At 50.5% G+C, this 14781-nt stretch overlaps 2 protein-coding genes across 3 annotated transcripts; one reads left to right on the forward strand and one right to left on the reverse strand.

Annotated features, from left to right (window-relative positions):
- Positions 1–1351: 1351 nt before the first annotated feature.
- On the reverse strand, positions 1352–3779 carry J3458_022198 (uncharacterized protein). 2 transcript variants are annotated; one of them, XM_007811043.2, is made up of 3 exons: positions 3605–3779; positions 3183–3547; positions 1352–3118 (listed from the first exon to the last, which is right to left on the reverse strand). In XM_007811043.2, the coding sequence occupies exons 1-3, from the start codon at positions 3717–3719 to the stop codon at positions 1727–1729; spliced, it is 1872 nt and encodes a 623-aa protein (XP_007809234.2). In that variant the 5' UTR covers positions 3720–3779; the 3' UTR covers positions 1352–1726. The 2 variants fall into 2 exon arrangements, with proteins under 2 accessions (XP_007809234.2, XP_065972217.1); XM_066122995.1 differs by having other exon boundaries at positions 1419–3118; positions 3183–3765.
- Positions 3780–12334: 8555 nt separating this feature from the next.
- Positions 12335–14577, forward strand: J3458_022199 (uncharacterized protein). The gene has a single exon (XM_007811042.2). It carries the CDS (start codon positions 12430–12432, stop codon positions 14347–14349), a length of 1920 nt encoding a protein of 639 aa, XP_007809233.2. The 5' UTR covers positions 12335–12429; the 3' UTR covers positions 14350–14577.
- Positions 14578–14781: the final 204 nt, after the last annotated feature.

Genomic DNA, 14781 nt, shown 5'->3' on the forward strand with positions numbered 1-14781 from the left:
GGGAAACGCAAAGTTCCCGGCCGTCGTGTTGTCTCCTGTCGAATTGCATTACCAATATCAGTTGGCCCCTGTGTCTTGACCTTTGAAGCAGAATTTCTATAAACCACGTTCGGTATAATGTCCGGTTCCTCTGGATAGTGTATCAAAACAGCAAGAACAAGTCTTGTGATCCTCTTCTCAAAGGCTTCCTATTTCGTTAATTGCAGCAGAGGGGGGTGCATAATTGGCAGCCTTCTTCTCCATCGTAGCAAATGCTTTGAGTCGCCCTATCGTTTGACTTTTTAAGGGACTTGTTATCAATGCAATTATAGCTATTGAGCCTGTATTGCACATGCACAGATGTAAAAAGGAAACAGTTTCGATTATCACAGAAAGAGAGTGCGAGAATAAGGACACATATTAGAAAACACTAGATGTACTACAAAGTTGACAGAAAATATGCTAATAGAAGTGTGTCAACGGATCAAATCTCATGATGCATCTCACAAACTGACTTTACGAAATTTAATCGCTGTAGCAGCCGTTAAATCTTTTCTATTGTTACAAAATTTGTGGAAATGAGCCCTATTGGCCAATACTCATTTATGGCCAGCTAGACCTCCTCTTGGCGTCACAGAGGATGAGTTCATGAACGAAGCCTTCGTCCACGTTCCAGGGGGGCCGCGCGGCCGACATGTTAGATGATATGACATACCGGACCCGGTAAAGGTCCAATACCTTCTCCTTCTCCGCGTCAGTAGAGCCTTCCGTCAGGCTCTTAAAGTAAGGCCTACGGCTCACCTAAGCCAGGTAATCATCCTCATCCAAGTGTTAACCCTTAAAGGATAAGGCCATGCGGTTGACCTGGTTTTACACATTAACCATGTCAATATCCGGTTTATTTTAAGAAGGGGACCTTATGCGCGGTGAAGAGGACGTCCTAATTCTTCTTAGGCATGCCTTTAAGGTCATTGATCACCTTATCCTTGACGGCCTTGCGTGTCTGTATGTTAAAAAGCTAGGACTGGACCTGGACCACCTCTTCGTAGAAGTCAATGGCTTGGGGGTTAACCTCCGGGGAACTAGGGCGGCGCTGCTGCTGCTGAGAGTCAGTGAACACATCATCGGAAGGGCCACCAGTCTACTTAAGTAGCCAGACCCGTTAAGGGAGCTAGCCGGGGGCGGGATCTTCTCGACAGCCTCACGAAGAATGTCAGTGAAGGGTCCCAGTAACCAAGGCACTTATCATACATGATTACGGCCTGGGAGCGGGGCGTGATCCAGGTGCGTTTGGTACTTTCACGGCGGGCAAGGCAGTGATATATCAGCGTGAGAGCCCGACACAAGTCATCCGCCGAAAAGTCACCAACAAGGGGGGTGTCATGGACAACCTTGAGGGTTGTCATGCCTCAAAACTCGGATTTCAACACTTGCACAGCCTTGTTAGTCCCATCTATGCCGTATTTGACCTTCAAGGCATCACACTCGTTCACTAACGGAAATTCTGTGTGCCAAAATCCTTTCCATCACCAATACTCGGGCCACTGCTAGCAGTTTTCTCAAGACAGTATATGACTGTTGAACATGCTAGAAGGAGCCAGTCTTCACCTCACCCTTCCCGGATCTGTCATTAGAATCCATCCAGACTGACAAATTTGAGCATGTACTTTTTTGATGAATTATTTACAAAATCAGTTGCTAGTTTCCAAATGATGTTTTAAGGGTCCCTTTCGTGCTTTCAGCAAAACTAATAATTGACGCTGTAAATAGTCCAATATGCACTTGAGCTGTTTAATGACAACTCTCCCTTGTCACTCGCCACCAAATTCTTACCATCTTTGATCTTGAATCTATATCCATGACTGGGTTTGAAGCGAATATCAAAAACGAATGCTTTGCCCTTGTCACTGCAAAGCGCCAAATCAGCGCATACGTATTTCCCGCTTTCGCTGCTCGACATCTTGAACATGGTCCCGCCAAGCTCTTCAGCATGCACAACCCATCGCTGGTTCTTGGAATCATGTTTGTTGCCCGCTTTACCAGTTATCAACTTGTCGGCACTTGCGAGTGCGTAGTTGCCCATCTCGATGACCAAGTGGCGACCTTCTGTCAGCTTACCGCGGATAGGCTTGAAACCGTGCTCAACCACGCTGGCCATGTCCTTGGTTGTGCCGTCTCCCGAATACGGCACAGGAGGTCGCGGTTCCGGGTACAGACCCATACAATGTGATGCGCCGTCAAATCTCCCCTGGCGGTTCCTGTGAGGCTCGGGGGCTTTCGGCAGCTCGGGAATGCTGTAGTCGGGGTTCTCAAAGTCAAAGGCGCCTAGCAAATCTCCCATGTTTTCTCTGCGCCAGGGGACCATCTCGCGGGACTCAACGAAGCGCCACTTGGCTGCCTGCCACTTCTCGATGAATTGCAGCTGAGAGGTATGGTCGGCATGCTCGACGAGCACGCCGCCTTTTCTCGTCCACGGGGAAATAATGTAGAATGGGACTCGGAATCCTGGCCCGGTGAACGTGTATCCAATGCCGGCTTTGTCATTGTACCATTCGCCTGCTGTTCCGTTGGGCGATCTGTAAGGGTCCACGTGGTCAAACCAGCCGCCAGTCTCGTCAAAGGAGATGATGAGCGCCGTCCGGTTGTATTTTGGGGACTTGATGACGGCTTCGGCAATCTTGTTTTCCAACCAGGCTCCATCGTGTGGCGAGTAAGGAGGGTGCTCCGCCAGCTCTCTATACCCGATGATGATGGACACCTCTGGAAGAGTTCCATTCGCCGCCCGGTCGTAGAACTCCTGCAGCTTCCGTCCCTCCATGCCCTTTGTGTTCAAGCTGGAACCTCTTTTGGCATGTTGGAATTGCTTGAACCATGCAAGGGGGTTGTCGTCAAAGTTGTCATAGTCATCGGTGCCATCTTGGTATATTTGCCAGCTCGTGCCTGCATCTTCATAATACTCTGGTGCCGTCTTCCATTTCAGAGGGTAGCAGTTTATGCCGTTGTCGTCACATCCAGGTGTTTCGTAGTTGTCAATGTAAGGGTTGCCTCCCAAATCTGGACTCAGATTACCACCCGGGACGTTGATAGAGCCACTCATCCACATGACGCGGTTTGGGCTCGTTGACGCAACTACCGATTCCTACGGTAATCGAGCTTCCATTAGATGACTAATCCCAGGCCGGCCTTTTGTTTGTTGCACATACCTGATACATGTCCCCGACTACCCAATTCTCAGCCAGCGCCCATTGCGTGGGCAAATCGTCTCTCTTGTAGTACCCAATGCTGTACGGGGTATTGTTGAGAGCCCAGTGGTCGTTTTTTCCGCCATTCCAAGCTGCATGATTGTGGTACCAGCCATTGCTGCCTGCAATCATGCACTGCGTGGCCTCGGACCAGTTTCCTCCCAGATAATTCAAGTACCATGGCGTAATGTAATCTGTGTTATTGGTGAGCTTTGGCGATGTCTTCTGCTTCCACACAGGAACGCCATCATTCATTTGGAGATTGGCGTCATTGAAACCGCGAACACCTGCCATGGTGCCAAAGTAGTGGTCGAAAGCTCGGTTCTCTTCGAATAGGCTTGGTTAGCCACCCTTCATGTGTCGAAGGCGTTGATCTAATTTACCTTGCATGAACAACACGACGTGCTCAACATCTTGCAAGCTGTCGCTCTTCGCAACACCAAGGAGTCCTGCTACAATGGCTATGGCCTGTGGCCAAAGATTTCCGAGCCTCACCATTTTTGGAAACAGCCACCCCGGGGCCAGTTGGTCAACCGAGTCAAGGGATGGGCGCCTCGGTTACGCAACACCTCACCAGGTGTAAGTAAGTCTGGCACAGCCAGCACTTTATAGGCAGTGCACCCTGGCCGATGGTCCTACGCCGGTCATAACCCATCCTTGACGCGTGACTCTAGGATACTCTCATTGATTGGCGCGGTAACTTTCTTCTCGGTACCGGGGCCGCAACTCTCCGCTTTGTGGAGCGAGACCTGCCAGAGCAGATGGATCGGGAAGCTGAGACCTCGGGGTTGCGGTGGAACGTTGCCTCGCGTCAGCTAGTCAGATAGCATAAGCTAGGGATAATAGATTTTCAGGGGCTGTCTTGACTACGGCTGGGTCGGGTTGAGCAAGCACTGCAGCATTGAATACGACGCCTGCGGAGAGATGGGGATATTGAGGGGCTGTGCACTTGATTGTCGCCATGTGAGTGCAGTCTTGATGCTATCTCTACCGAAATGTAAGAAAACCAAAGCGGTCCATCTCTGCTGCGCTCACAGGTTGTTAACGCCGTGCGCGAATAACGGTTTCCTGAGACCGCCAATCATTGGAACTCTTGGAATGGGCGGGACGGGATCGACAAGCAGGCCAAGCCATGCAAATATGCAGTCCAACACGCGCTACTGCAGCAGACCCAGCCTTCCATTTTCTAGGCGCACAAGTCGAATAGTCTTTTATCCAGGGAGGCAGCAGGCGCACCTATAGAATTATCGTGGCTGACCTGCCAGACGTAGATTCCGTAATATGTCCGGTTTGTCTGCCCTGGAGTCTGGACGGCAATGAGCGTTACGCCACCCCGGGGCAGATGTGGATCGAATTGTACAGTGGAATTGGTCTTTTATTCACTCATTTAGTTGTAGAAGTAAAAAAATCTTTGACAATGACGCAATTTGGATATGTAGCCAGCTTTTTATTTGGATGCCTGGTTGGCCTCGGAACATGGACAACGGTATCGTATAAATTCTGCCCAGTTTCATGTCATTTCAAGGCTCGTGTCTGCTCGTCCAACAATGGCAAGCCAATTACAAAGGAGCTTATTGTTACAAGGTTGCCAAGACTCAGTGAGTCGAAGGGAGAGGGGAATCATGGCCTGTCCTGTTGGTGTTGGGGCTGGGTGAGTCAAGTGTCCCCTAGACAGGCGAACGAATAATCGAATTAGCCTGCATCTATTGGAAAAGACGCCGGCATAGCGGTGTTTTCTAAGCTTCACAAGAGCAAAAATATCCAATGGACAGTTACGCTATGCGCTCACACATGTCCACCTACGCTCGGTGAAAGCTAGTACTCCCCAACTCTGCGGGTTGGTTGCTTCCAGAAACGCAATAGGCTTGATTGACACGGCTAATACTCCGTATCAAAGCACACAACACACAGCTACAGGGGAAGAGATGTTGCCATGCTCAACAGTGTCGAAACCCGTCTTGAATAGAGTTCCGCGAGGTGGCATTGCATCTACCGGGCGGACTTTATTGGTTCCGGTGGCCGTTTTTGAAGTCTAGCATTGCATATGTCTTTCAATGCATGTCAGTAGGGAAGCCCTCACTTCCGCAGTTAACCGACCTGAGACACCTTCGGTAGATTGCCATCGCCTCCGTCGCCAAATTCTCGCCATGTCATCTCGTGTTCTGCATGGACACATCATGAAACAGTCGCCGGGCCAAGTCACGTGTGCCTGCCCAACGATGCCGAAGGCAAAAGTTAAAGGCAAGAAGGCACGCAATTCAACCTTGTGCAAAGCTCCCGTTTTGACGGCTACAAGCACTCACCCGAAGTGATCAGTGCGACATACACACCATTCCGGCGGAGGGTTGAGACGGGACAAAAGCGAGCCTCCGATAAGGCCTGCCGGGACGAGATTGAAATCGCACATGCCGCACAGAGAGTCTGTTCGTCCGGCAGAGACACAGTCGCCGTACTTTCGACGAGACGGATGAGCAAGAGCATCGACTAGACACTCCCCAGCGACGTCTCGAGCGGTTTGTCGCCAAGCAGGAATTCAAGCTCTACCATTAATCTAGTCGAAGAGGTGCCATTTTCCTGCTTAGCGACATGTAGTGTCTTCTAATTCTCCCAAGGCCTTCCACCACCATGATGCTACGGCTCCTCAATGGCCCGCCACTCATGCCTTCTCGGCAAGCCTATGGACACACCCAGAAGTGCTGAGGGGTCTGAAGCAGCTTCAACTGCGAATCGGACTACTCGGCAAATGTCACACGGTAATACGAGGGCTACGATCACGGGACCTAGGACAGAAGGCCCTCACCGACTTCTTGTATTTATAGAGACCTTTGGTCCCTCAAGGACTTGTAAAACCAAGAATCTTTGATACCAAAGACTGTTATTAGATGAATAGAGCTATTGCTCCAAGCCCTCCTTGAGCCCTTGTCACAGCAAATGGGCGAGGCGAATATATGCTCTTTTATTCGCATCTTCTCCAATATCTCAGTGATTGCATTGCTGTCTTTATGGAGGGCTGCTCTCCAGTACTGCTGCATTCGGCAGACGGCCCTTGGAAATTTCAATTCTGGACGCTTGTCGCTACCTGCAGCTCCCACTTGCTGCAGGTGGATGACCACCAACGCTTTCAACGCAAAATTGGGTACGGTATGTGTAGTAGAACGTCTGGGTGCATAATCTCGGCAAAGTTGGATCCCAGATTGCCTGCTCTTGAGGTGGCTGCTTCTGCACGCGTTGTCTAGAATTCCAACTCCAAGGGCGATCAAAGACTGCTGGCAAGGCAGTCGGGGCACCAAGCTTATTGGGGGGTCAAGCCTGGTGGGCTCCGGCAAGTGACCAGCCGTTGAGTAGTAGCTGCCGACAGACAGAGTGTTAGCAACCATTTCATGGGGCCGACTTTATTACTAGGTTGAGTGGCCTCTAACGGGCTAGGAGTAACCGCCAAGTGGCTGGGAGGCTACCAGCTGTTGTCCTTTGATTCAATATTGTTAGTTGACCAGCGGCTCTTGGTGTCACACGGTTGGGCCAAAAACACAGGCGTTGGGCTAACAACGGTTACACAACAACAAAGAAGGCATGACGAGACCCAAGGTCGGACCCCAGGCGAGAGCTGCCTCAGGTCTTTAGGGCTCACCGACTTCTTGTAGCCCCTCAAGGCCATTAGAAAGCCAGGGAACTTTGATACCTCAGAGTTGATTATTACAGTTAAATTGAAGTTGACTTTATGTTCCAAGCCCAGCATCACCGCCCTTGTCACACTTGGCTAGTAGAAGCTGCCTGGTACGCCCCTGGCCACCAGCAACTCCCGCCTACTGCGGTCTACTGCGGCCCAAGTTAGCCATGTGATTATTCACATCTCTACTTGCGCAGCGATTGCACCAGACATGATCCAAAAACAGGCCACCATCTTACACCGGCGGTGAGTGCTCCAGAACTCGAACCCATGGCCCAAGTGACGGCCAACAGGTGTTTCAAGATTTGGCGGCGCGTAGCTACAATCGAATTTTGGCGATGCCTGGGACCGATGCTTGGGGTCTTCACTGGGCCAACAAGGGATATAAAGGGACAGAATGGGCCTGAGTACTCTAACTTGGTAACTATCCCTTTAAGCTTCTTTGACCTTCCCATCGTTGTTTGTTCTTCAAAGTGCTACCCAGGATATATTGTTTTGACTTTTTTTTTCCAGCAGTTTATTCACCCTTCCGTAGTAAGCAGTCCAGTAACGGCAGCACTCTGTCCCCGATAGTGTCTGGTTGCCGTTGAAACTATTCTACGAGCCGCTTCCCCCATGTCTTTTATACTTTAATTACTAAACCGAACCCACATTGCGAAATTTGCAGAGGACTGAGGGAGTACGAGACTACAGTCATAGAAACTGTGAAAGTTTTCTGTACCTACTGTAAGGGCCGCAAACTTTGTGAACAACAACATACTGCGGCTTGTGAACGACGTCGAGCCTATTAGGGCCCTTATGGGACAGCTCCTCCAACGTGTGATACTTGCGGTATACGTAATGGAACAGGAAGACTGATGCAACAAGTGCGGCCTAAGGTGATGAAACCTTGTGATTGTTTTCGTCTATTGATATTTTACTCTCATGAGCTGCTGTTTGCCGGAAAAAATGATGCCGTTCCAGGAAAGGATGCTTATAGGATTTGGTCAGCTAGCAGAGTCATCACAGAATGGTTGAATGGGCTTGTCACCTTGTGTATTTTAGCTTCACTATGTCTTCATGTATGGTTTCAGTTTGCTACTACCGGCTGGATACTCTTATTGCCATGTTAAACGAATGCTGCTGTTGTAAAGACTCGTCGCAGCAGTCAACTCACCCCTTGAGCAGCAGCGGATATGCGCATGGCTCATTGCGTCTTCGACTTGCGGTTTAAACCAACTATCCTTTGCGCAGGTTTTACTTACTGTATCACCAGGAGCATTGATTTCATGTGTAAAAGGGAGGGAAGACGACAGACCTCGCCCCCCCCCCGGACGGAATGACGTATGTTGACTTTAGACCGTGAGAACCTCGTGAATGATGAATAGAAACGTCTCTTCGCCATTGTTTTGCTTTCGTAACTCTAGTAGCTGTGCTACTGCGCAATCTGCAAGCAAGTGAAGTGGTTTGTGGGTGTTGTGTATGACGCGAACAAGTTGTACTTTGAAGGTCTTGTGGATCTATTCAGATTGTCAAATAGTCCATCCAGCTTGGTTTCGGTGCGTCCTGTCATCGGACCCTAGCCTTCTCGCCATGGTGTGCTAGATAAGAAGCCCCCTGTTGCACGCTTATCGCCACGCTTGCAACGCACTTGGCCAAGTCGCACGAAGCTCTTCTGCCTCGAAATTGAATTGTACGACACTCTCGGCTGTTTAAAAGAACTGAGCTTCTGGCACATGCTATATACCCTCCACCAAAGAAGCATAACTTTATTCTAAACTCCTTCATCTGGGTCAAAATGACAGAGGGCCTGAATCTTCGGCCAAAAACGAGTCTCGATATTGTCTTTGAGCCACTTCGCATCCTCCGGATGGGTCACTAAAAGTCTATGTCTTGATCCAAGATAGACATATCGCGGCGAAGTTTTGACTGGATGATATGGCAATAGGCAGGACGCTTTGCTAATGAAGTATTATTTGGTCGCCTTGAAAAGGGGTGGCTTGTTAGTTTCCTTCAATTTTCGGGGGCAGGATTTGATCCATAGCAGTTCTACGCAAACATTAGCAAAGGAGCGACTTCACAATCATTACAGGTTTTCCTAACAAGGAATCAAGAGTCCATTTATACCAAACAACTGGCGGGTGCACCGTGGACTCGTCGCCATGGTCGATAAGGAAGTAGCAATTCCGGTTTTCATAGCCGAAATAATCGCCGTGCGAATGCCAACGGTCCTGGTCCCAGTCAAAGTCACGGTTCCAGTGGTGCTGACAGATGAGGTTTCGCATGTGTCGCAAGGGATATAAGGGGGTATAACACATAAAATACTGTGGCGTGGCCACGCCCGTTTTTTGGTATTTTTTCGTGTGACAGCATGAACTCCACTCTTTCCCTCCCGTTGTTTCCTTGGACAAGACTTGTTGTAGTCTGCACTAATATTCGTATTGGTCGATGAGGAGTCCATCTGTTCTTGTTGTGGCATATTTGTTGGTTTCCTGCTCATCGCTCCTTGTCTCATGCTTTGGCACGTGAAAAGCTGTTGTAAGGAGCGGAGCACGTGACCCAGCGGCCAACGCAGCCGAGATTTGGAGTCCCTGAGATTGAATTGATCATCAATCTCCTCTGAAAAGAAGCTTCCTAATGACTAACAACAGATATGCCGCGTACAGTTGTAAGGACACATTGTTGCGAGTTTCCGTTGCAAAAAAAGGCGCAGCAGCTGACTCTGGCCGCCTTTACTACTTAGTATTGAAGAATCATATTAAAAACTGCCAGGAGCAAACATCCAATTCGCTCGTCTTCCGTGGAGATTGGCATCTTGACTTGGCACGCTTTACTGGCTGCCGAAAACTGACAATTCACGCCAGTTGGTCAGCGGATGTGCTGTCGAAATCACAAGGAAGCGACGCATTTGAACTAGGTGCCTCCAAAAGCGGCAAACCACATATCAAGGCTGTCGTTCACCAGTACGCTGTTGTCGGGCACTTTGGGCGGTATCACTACTCGCCCTTGAGACGGATATTAAATATACCACAGCGTTTGATAATCGGTAAAAAGCTGACAAAAGCCCGAGTAGAAAATATTGTGCGACGATCTGTTGGAGGATATAAATTGACGGTGATTTTCTTGTCTTGGATCGGATAGCCTCCCCCGCGTTTTACTAACTGTCAGTCAACTAGTCGCCCCGTGTTCGCGAGTAGCTCTAGGCCAACATACGATTCTCGCGTCAACGCAGCTTCAATTCGATTTGAGCCAGGTACCACTAAACGAGCAGTCCCCGATGTTGTGTACTGCTAACAATGACACATGAACTCACGTCAACCTCGCAGCCGTTTTTCTGTGTAAGCATACTCGTATATAACTTTTCAATTATCATTGCTTCATTTTGCTGCTAGATTGGTTGTTGGGTCGACTACGAATATTGCATTCAAGTTCCGGCTAGTGGTGCCTCTGCCTTTCACGATTCAAGACAGCTACAGGGTAGGATATTTAGCATCTACTAATAACTACCAAGTAATGAGAGAAGAGAGTGGGATTGTTTCCCAAAACAGGCGTGCAGGGGGGGAGGTTGCGCACAATTCAAACGCGTAACGCATGATGAATACTAATTAAACAAAATTACATGACTCGATAATTCCATACGAAAATGGGGACTTGTTGGGGGGGATGACAGAAACCACATCATTTTCATAACGCCTTGCATGGTCGCGCCCGCTTTTAAAAAACACAACTTGATTGGTATTCGATAATTGTTGAACAACCCGAGCCCGGTCGAAAACAAGCATAGCCTACACGGCATTAAAATCGATTTCCGCTCTTTTTAATACATACATGCATCTATATACTCACGGGGCGTTCGTTATTCCGCTGATACCGTAGGCGGTTCTCGGTCTCTCAAAGAAGCTGCGGCTCTTCCGGCTATGGTTCAGGGATAATTTCCACAATCTCTGGAGACACTGTTGTTCCTCCTCCTAGCTTTGTGGCAAGTCTACCTGTTCGTCATGTTGGTGGTTAAGTCTGCGTGTAATTTGCAGCGATGTCGGACCGCTACCGCCAAAGTATCGCGAGGGTTGCGTCACGACTCACGAATCGTCCAACTAGCTCCGCTTGCGTTGCCATGCGCGGGATGCCCTAGGTTGACTGATCCGTGATAACTTGAAGAGCCTAACTGAGAGACGTCATCCTGGGGCCACGTGCTACCTACAGCAGACTCACTCCCAAGCCCGTTTTCTCCCACCCTGCTGCAAAAGCACAATGTGTCGGAAGCCTCCGTTCATCCGCCCCATGTGGGCTTCCGTATTAGGATGCCGGACAGGGTTACCCTAGCTGGAGATAATGGCATCTACCGGAAATTCCGCCGCCTTCTGGCCACATTTGGACAGATGGGATGAGCGAGAGTGGGTTTGAATCGCAGAGTGAGCAGAATCTTCGCCGGTGGGCGTCTTGGGAGGAGCCCAGTCCATGAAACCATGCGCCTTGCTGGCCATCCTTGCGCCATGCTTACAATAGCTTAATGATAGTAATCCCATGGTGCCGAGCTGGACAGGGGGGGCATGATTATGCGCAAAATAAAGTTGAACGCGTTTTTTGACGTTGGCTCGCATCGCCTCGGAACACGGCGAGTAGTAAGTACGACACCCCACAACCAGGTTTGCAGCGCAAACATCCTCAGCATAGCCGATACAGCACGAGGGCGTAGGCAGTTTGGCAACATGCAAGTTACCAGGTGGTTCTGAAGAGGTTCTCCATCGTCGTACTAGAGCCAGAAGATGCCGTGCTCCAACAATGGCTGATGAGGCTTCCAAAAATATCGGTACATCTATGCACAGTCACCAGTCTGCAGTTATTTCCCATTGCCATAATAGGATCTGTATTGTCCAGGCTGAGCTAAGTGTGGGCTGGCAATTTCTCTCCCATCTTCCACGGTCACCTTGAAATTAGATTGCTGACGCATGACGATCCATTTCAACACATGTACATGAACAGATCCACTCCCATGTATGTTACTTCTAAAGGAGAGTTATGTACATGCAACAAAAATAGCAGAATACAGCCAAGCGCCTATCTGAAAGGGGGATCAAGAACAACACCATCTCACAGCCGGGCGGGAGCCGTCACAAAACAATAAAGGAAGACTCGCGCGTTGCCTCACTCCACCAACTCAAACCCTGGAAGGCGCGGCCTGTGCTGTGTCCTATAGTGCAATAAAGTCTGGTCGATTCTGGGAAAGAGGAAAATGGGACCTAAATGTCAATAGCATCAGGCCACGGCTTGGCGGTTGACAGGGAGCCACGTCCCACTGACTCTTGACCAAGATTTCGATTCATGCAGGTCCCAATAGTGCAAATGGCTGTGGGGATGTCACCAGTGCAATCAGGAATGCAGTTGGGCGTTTGTTTGGTGATGCAGAAATATATATATCGGTAGTGACTCCGACAGACGGTGCCATCTCGCACCACCAGACCAGCTGTTCATGGAACGTCACACTCGCTGACTCTGGACACCAACTGTATTCACTCGCTAATCCGTTCCTGGCTCAAATTCTTTTACGTTTCTTCGACCATCATGCTCCACCTTCCTACGGCTCTCGCCCTCTCGGGCATGCTGGCTCTGGCCTCAGCACAGGGTCCCGTCGCCGAACTCAACTCGGTTTGCTTCCCTAGCGGGCAACTCAAGAACACCATCCCTTACCCGTGCCCCGGAATCGCACGTGCCAAGGATGAATGCAACAAATACCTCCCTGGTCCCAGCGCAAGCCCTGAGCAGCTCAAGGAGCACCGCGACTGCCTGTGCTTTGACAAGTACATTATCCAGTTCGAGAAGGGTTGTAATGCTTGCCAGAAGACACACGCCTACCTTAGCGAGAGGGGCCAAGGCTACTATAACGGAATCTTGGACCGTGTGAATTCCACCTACTGCTATGCAGGAACGCCAACAGCAGCATACGATGCTGCGTGGGCTTCCGCGTCCCAGGCCGCCGGTCCATATCCTACCGGTGGAGCCGACGATGAGCTCATCAACCACGCCGCATCTCTGCCCGCCGATGAGAAGACAAAGGTTGAACTGTACTGGACGGGAATTACCAAGGAACGACGTCCCTCAGCCACCGCCGCCCCAACTTCCGTGTCGACTAGTGCTACAGCAACACCAACGCCCATTGATGAGGATGATGATTCGTGTGAGGAAGAGACTCCCGCTGCCGCTTCCGCAGGTTCTGCCGCTGTTACTACCGTGAGCCCCAGCACCGCCGTATCTGGCAACGCGAACCCTACTCCTGTCCTCAATGTCGACTGGATCTATGCCTCTGCCAAGAAGGAGGCCTCTGGCGCAGTTCAGCCCAGCACTGTCCGTCCTCCCCAGCCAAGCCAGTCTGGCTGGACTCAGAAGAACGAGACTGCCCCGGTCTCGGAGACTGTCATCATCGGCTATGTCATCATCGTCAGGGTTTGCCAGAAGTGCACCTATGTCAAAGCTGGAGACGACTTCAAGATGGCCTGTGCCCTCCCCATGGAAGTCGAGGGCACCAAGAAGCAGGTCCCCGTCGAGAAGGCCAAGGAGCTGCCTGCTGTCCCCGCCGTTCTTCCCAAGGAGCCTGCCTCTGTAGAGCAGAAGCAGCAAATCCCCATTCCGGACATTATGATCCAGCAGGTTTGCGGGTGCAGTTACACATCTGGCCCCAAGACGGATGATTCCAATGGTTCCAACCCTGGCAGCTCCAAGAACCCTGGTTCTGGCAGCAATGGTGCCAACGGCTCTCCTGCTGGCCCTGGCAATGCTGGTGCCAACGGTTCTAACCCGGGAAGCTCCAAGACTCATGGCTCTGTCAATGAGGGTGCCAACGGTGCCAACCCGGGAAGCTCCAAGACTCATGGCTCCGGCAATGAGGGTGCCAATGGTGCCAACGGTGCCAACCCTGGCAGCTCCAAGACTCATGGCTCCGGCAATGAGGGTGCCAATGGTGCCAACGGTGCCAACCCTGGCAGCTCCAAGACTCATGGCTCTGGCAATGAGGGTGCCAACGGTGCCAACGGTGCCAACCCTGGCAGCTCCAAGACTCCTGGATCTGGCACTGAAAGCCCCAAGAACAATGGCCCTAATGGCACCAACGGCTCCCCTGCTGGCCCTGGCAATGCTGGTGCCAACCCGGGAAGCTCCAAGACTCCCGGTTCTGGCAGTGAGGGTGCCAATAGTTCCAACGGTGCCAACGGCTCCAACCCCGGCAGCTCCAAGAACCCCGTTTCCGGCAACACCGGTACTGGCTCTGATGCTGGCAACGCCAAGAATCCTGGCTCCAACGGCCCCAACAATGCCGGCTCTAATGGTGTTGCTGCTCCTTCTGGAAGCAACCCCTCTAAGCCAACTCGAGTTGGGTCTGCTGGTCTGCCTTCAGGAACCAACCAGGTCCCCATTGTCAGCTCAGCATCCGGCAACATGCCGGCATCCATTGCAATGCTCTTCCTGGCTGCTATGGCTATTCTTATTTAATTCAGAACTGCCCTGGTGGGCGAGTATGCCCAAACGGAAGCAGTGTCCATTAATGTAAGGATTTTCTCTTTATAAAGAGGATTGGAGTGGAAATAGGTAATGTTTACTGGCCATGACCGTTGTACCTAAGCTGTCATTGAGGCCTTTCATTTAATAAACCTATTACATATGAATGAGCTTGTCTGTATTAAATAGCGTCGCTTAAATTTATCGCTTTATGCTCTCGAGTATGTCTAGCCTTTCATATTGCTTCCGCAGTGATCAAAATTACATTACCAAACACTGGCTATCACATTAATGCTCATATAGCAGCATGAAGTGTTTGTCCAGCTGATCATGTCGTGATGGTGAACCTGAGCCAAGCTCGTAACTACGCAAACGTCCAGAGCCAGCTTCGCCATTACTGTATCCGCCGGCAGGGATGATAAAATG

Source organism: Metarhizium acridum (assembly GCF_019434415.1).
Source record: "Metarhizium acridum strain ARSEF 324 chromosome Unknown scaffold_587, whole genome shotgun sequence".
In the NCBI taxonomy this organism is placed as follows: domain Eukaryota; kingdom Fungi; phylum Ascomycota; class Sordariomycetes; order Hypocreales; family Clavicipitaceae; genus Metarhizium; species Metarhizium acridum.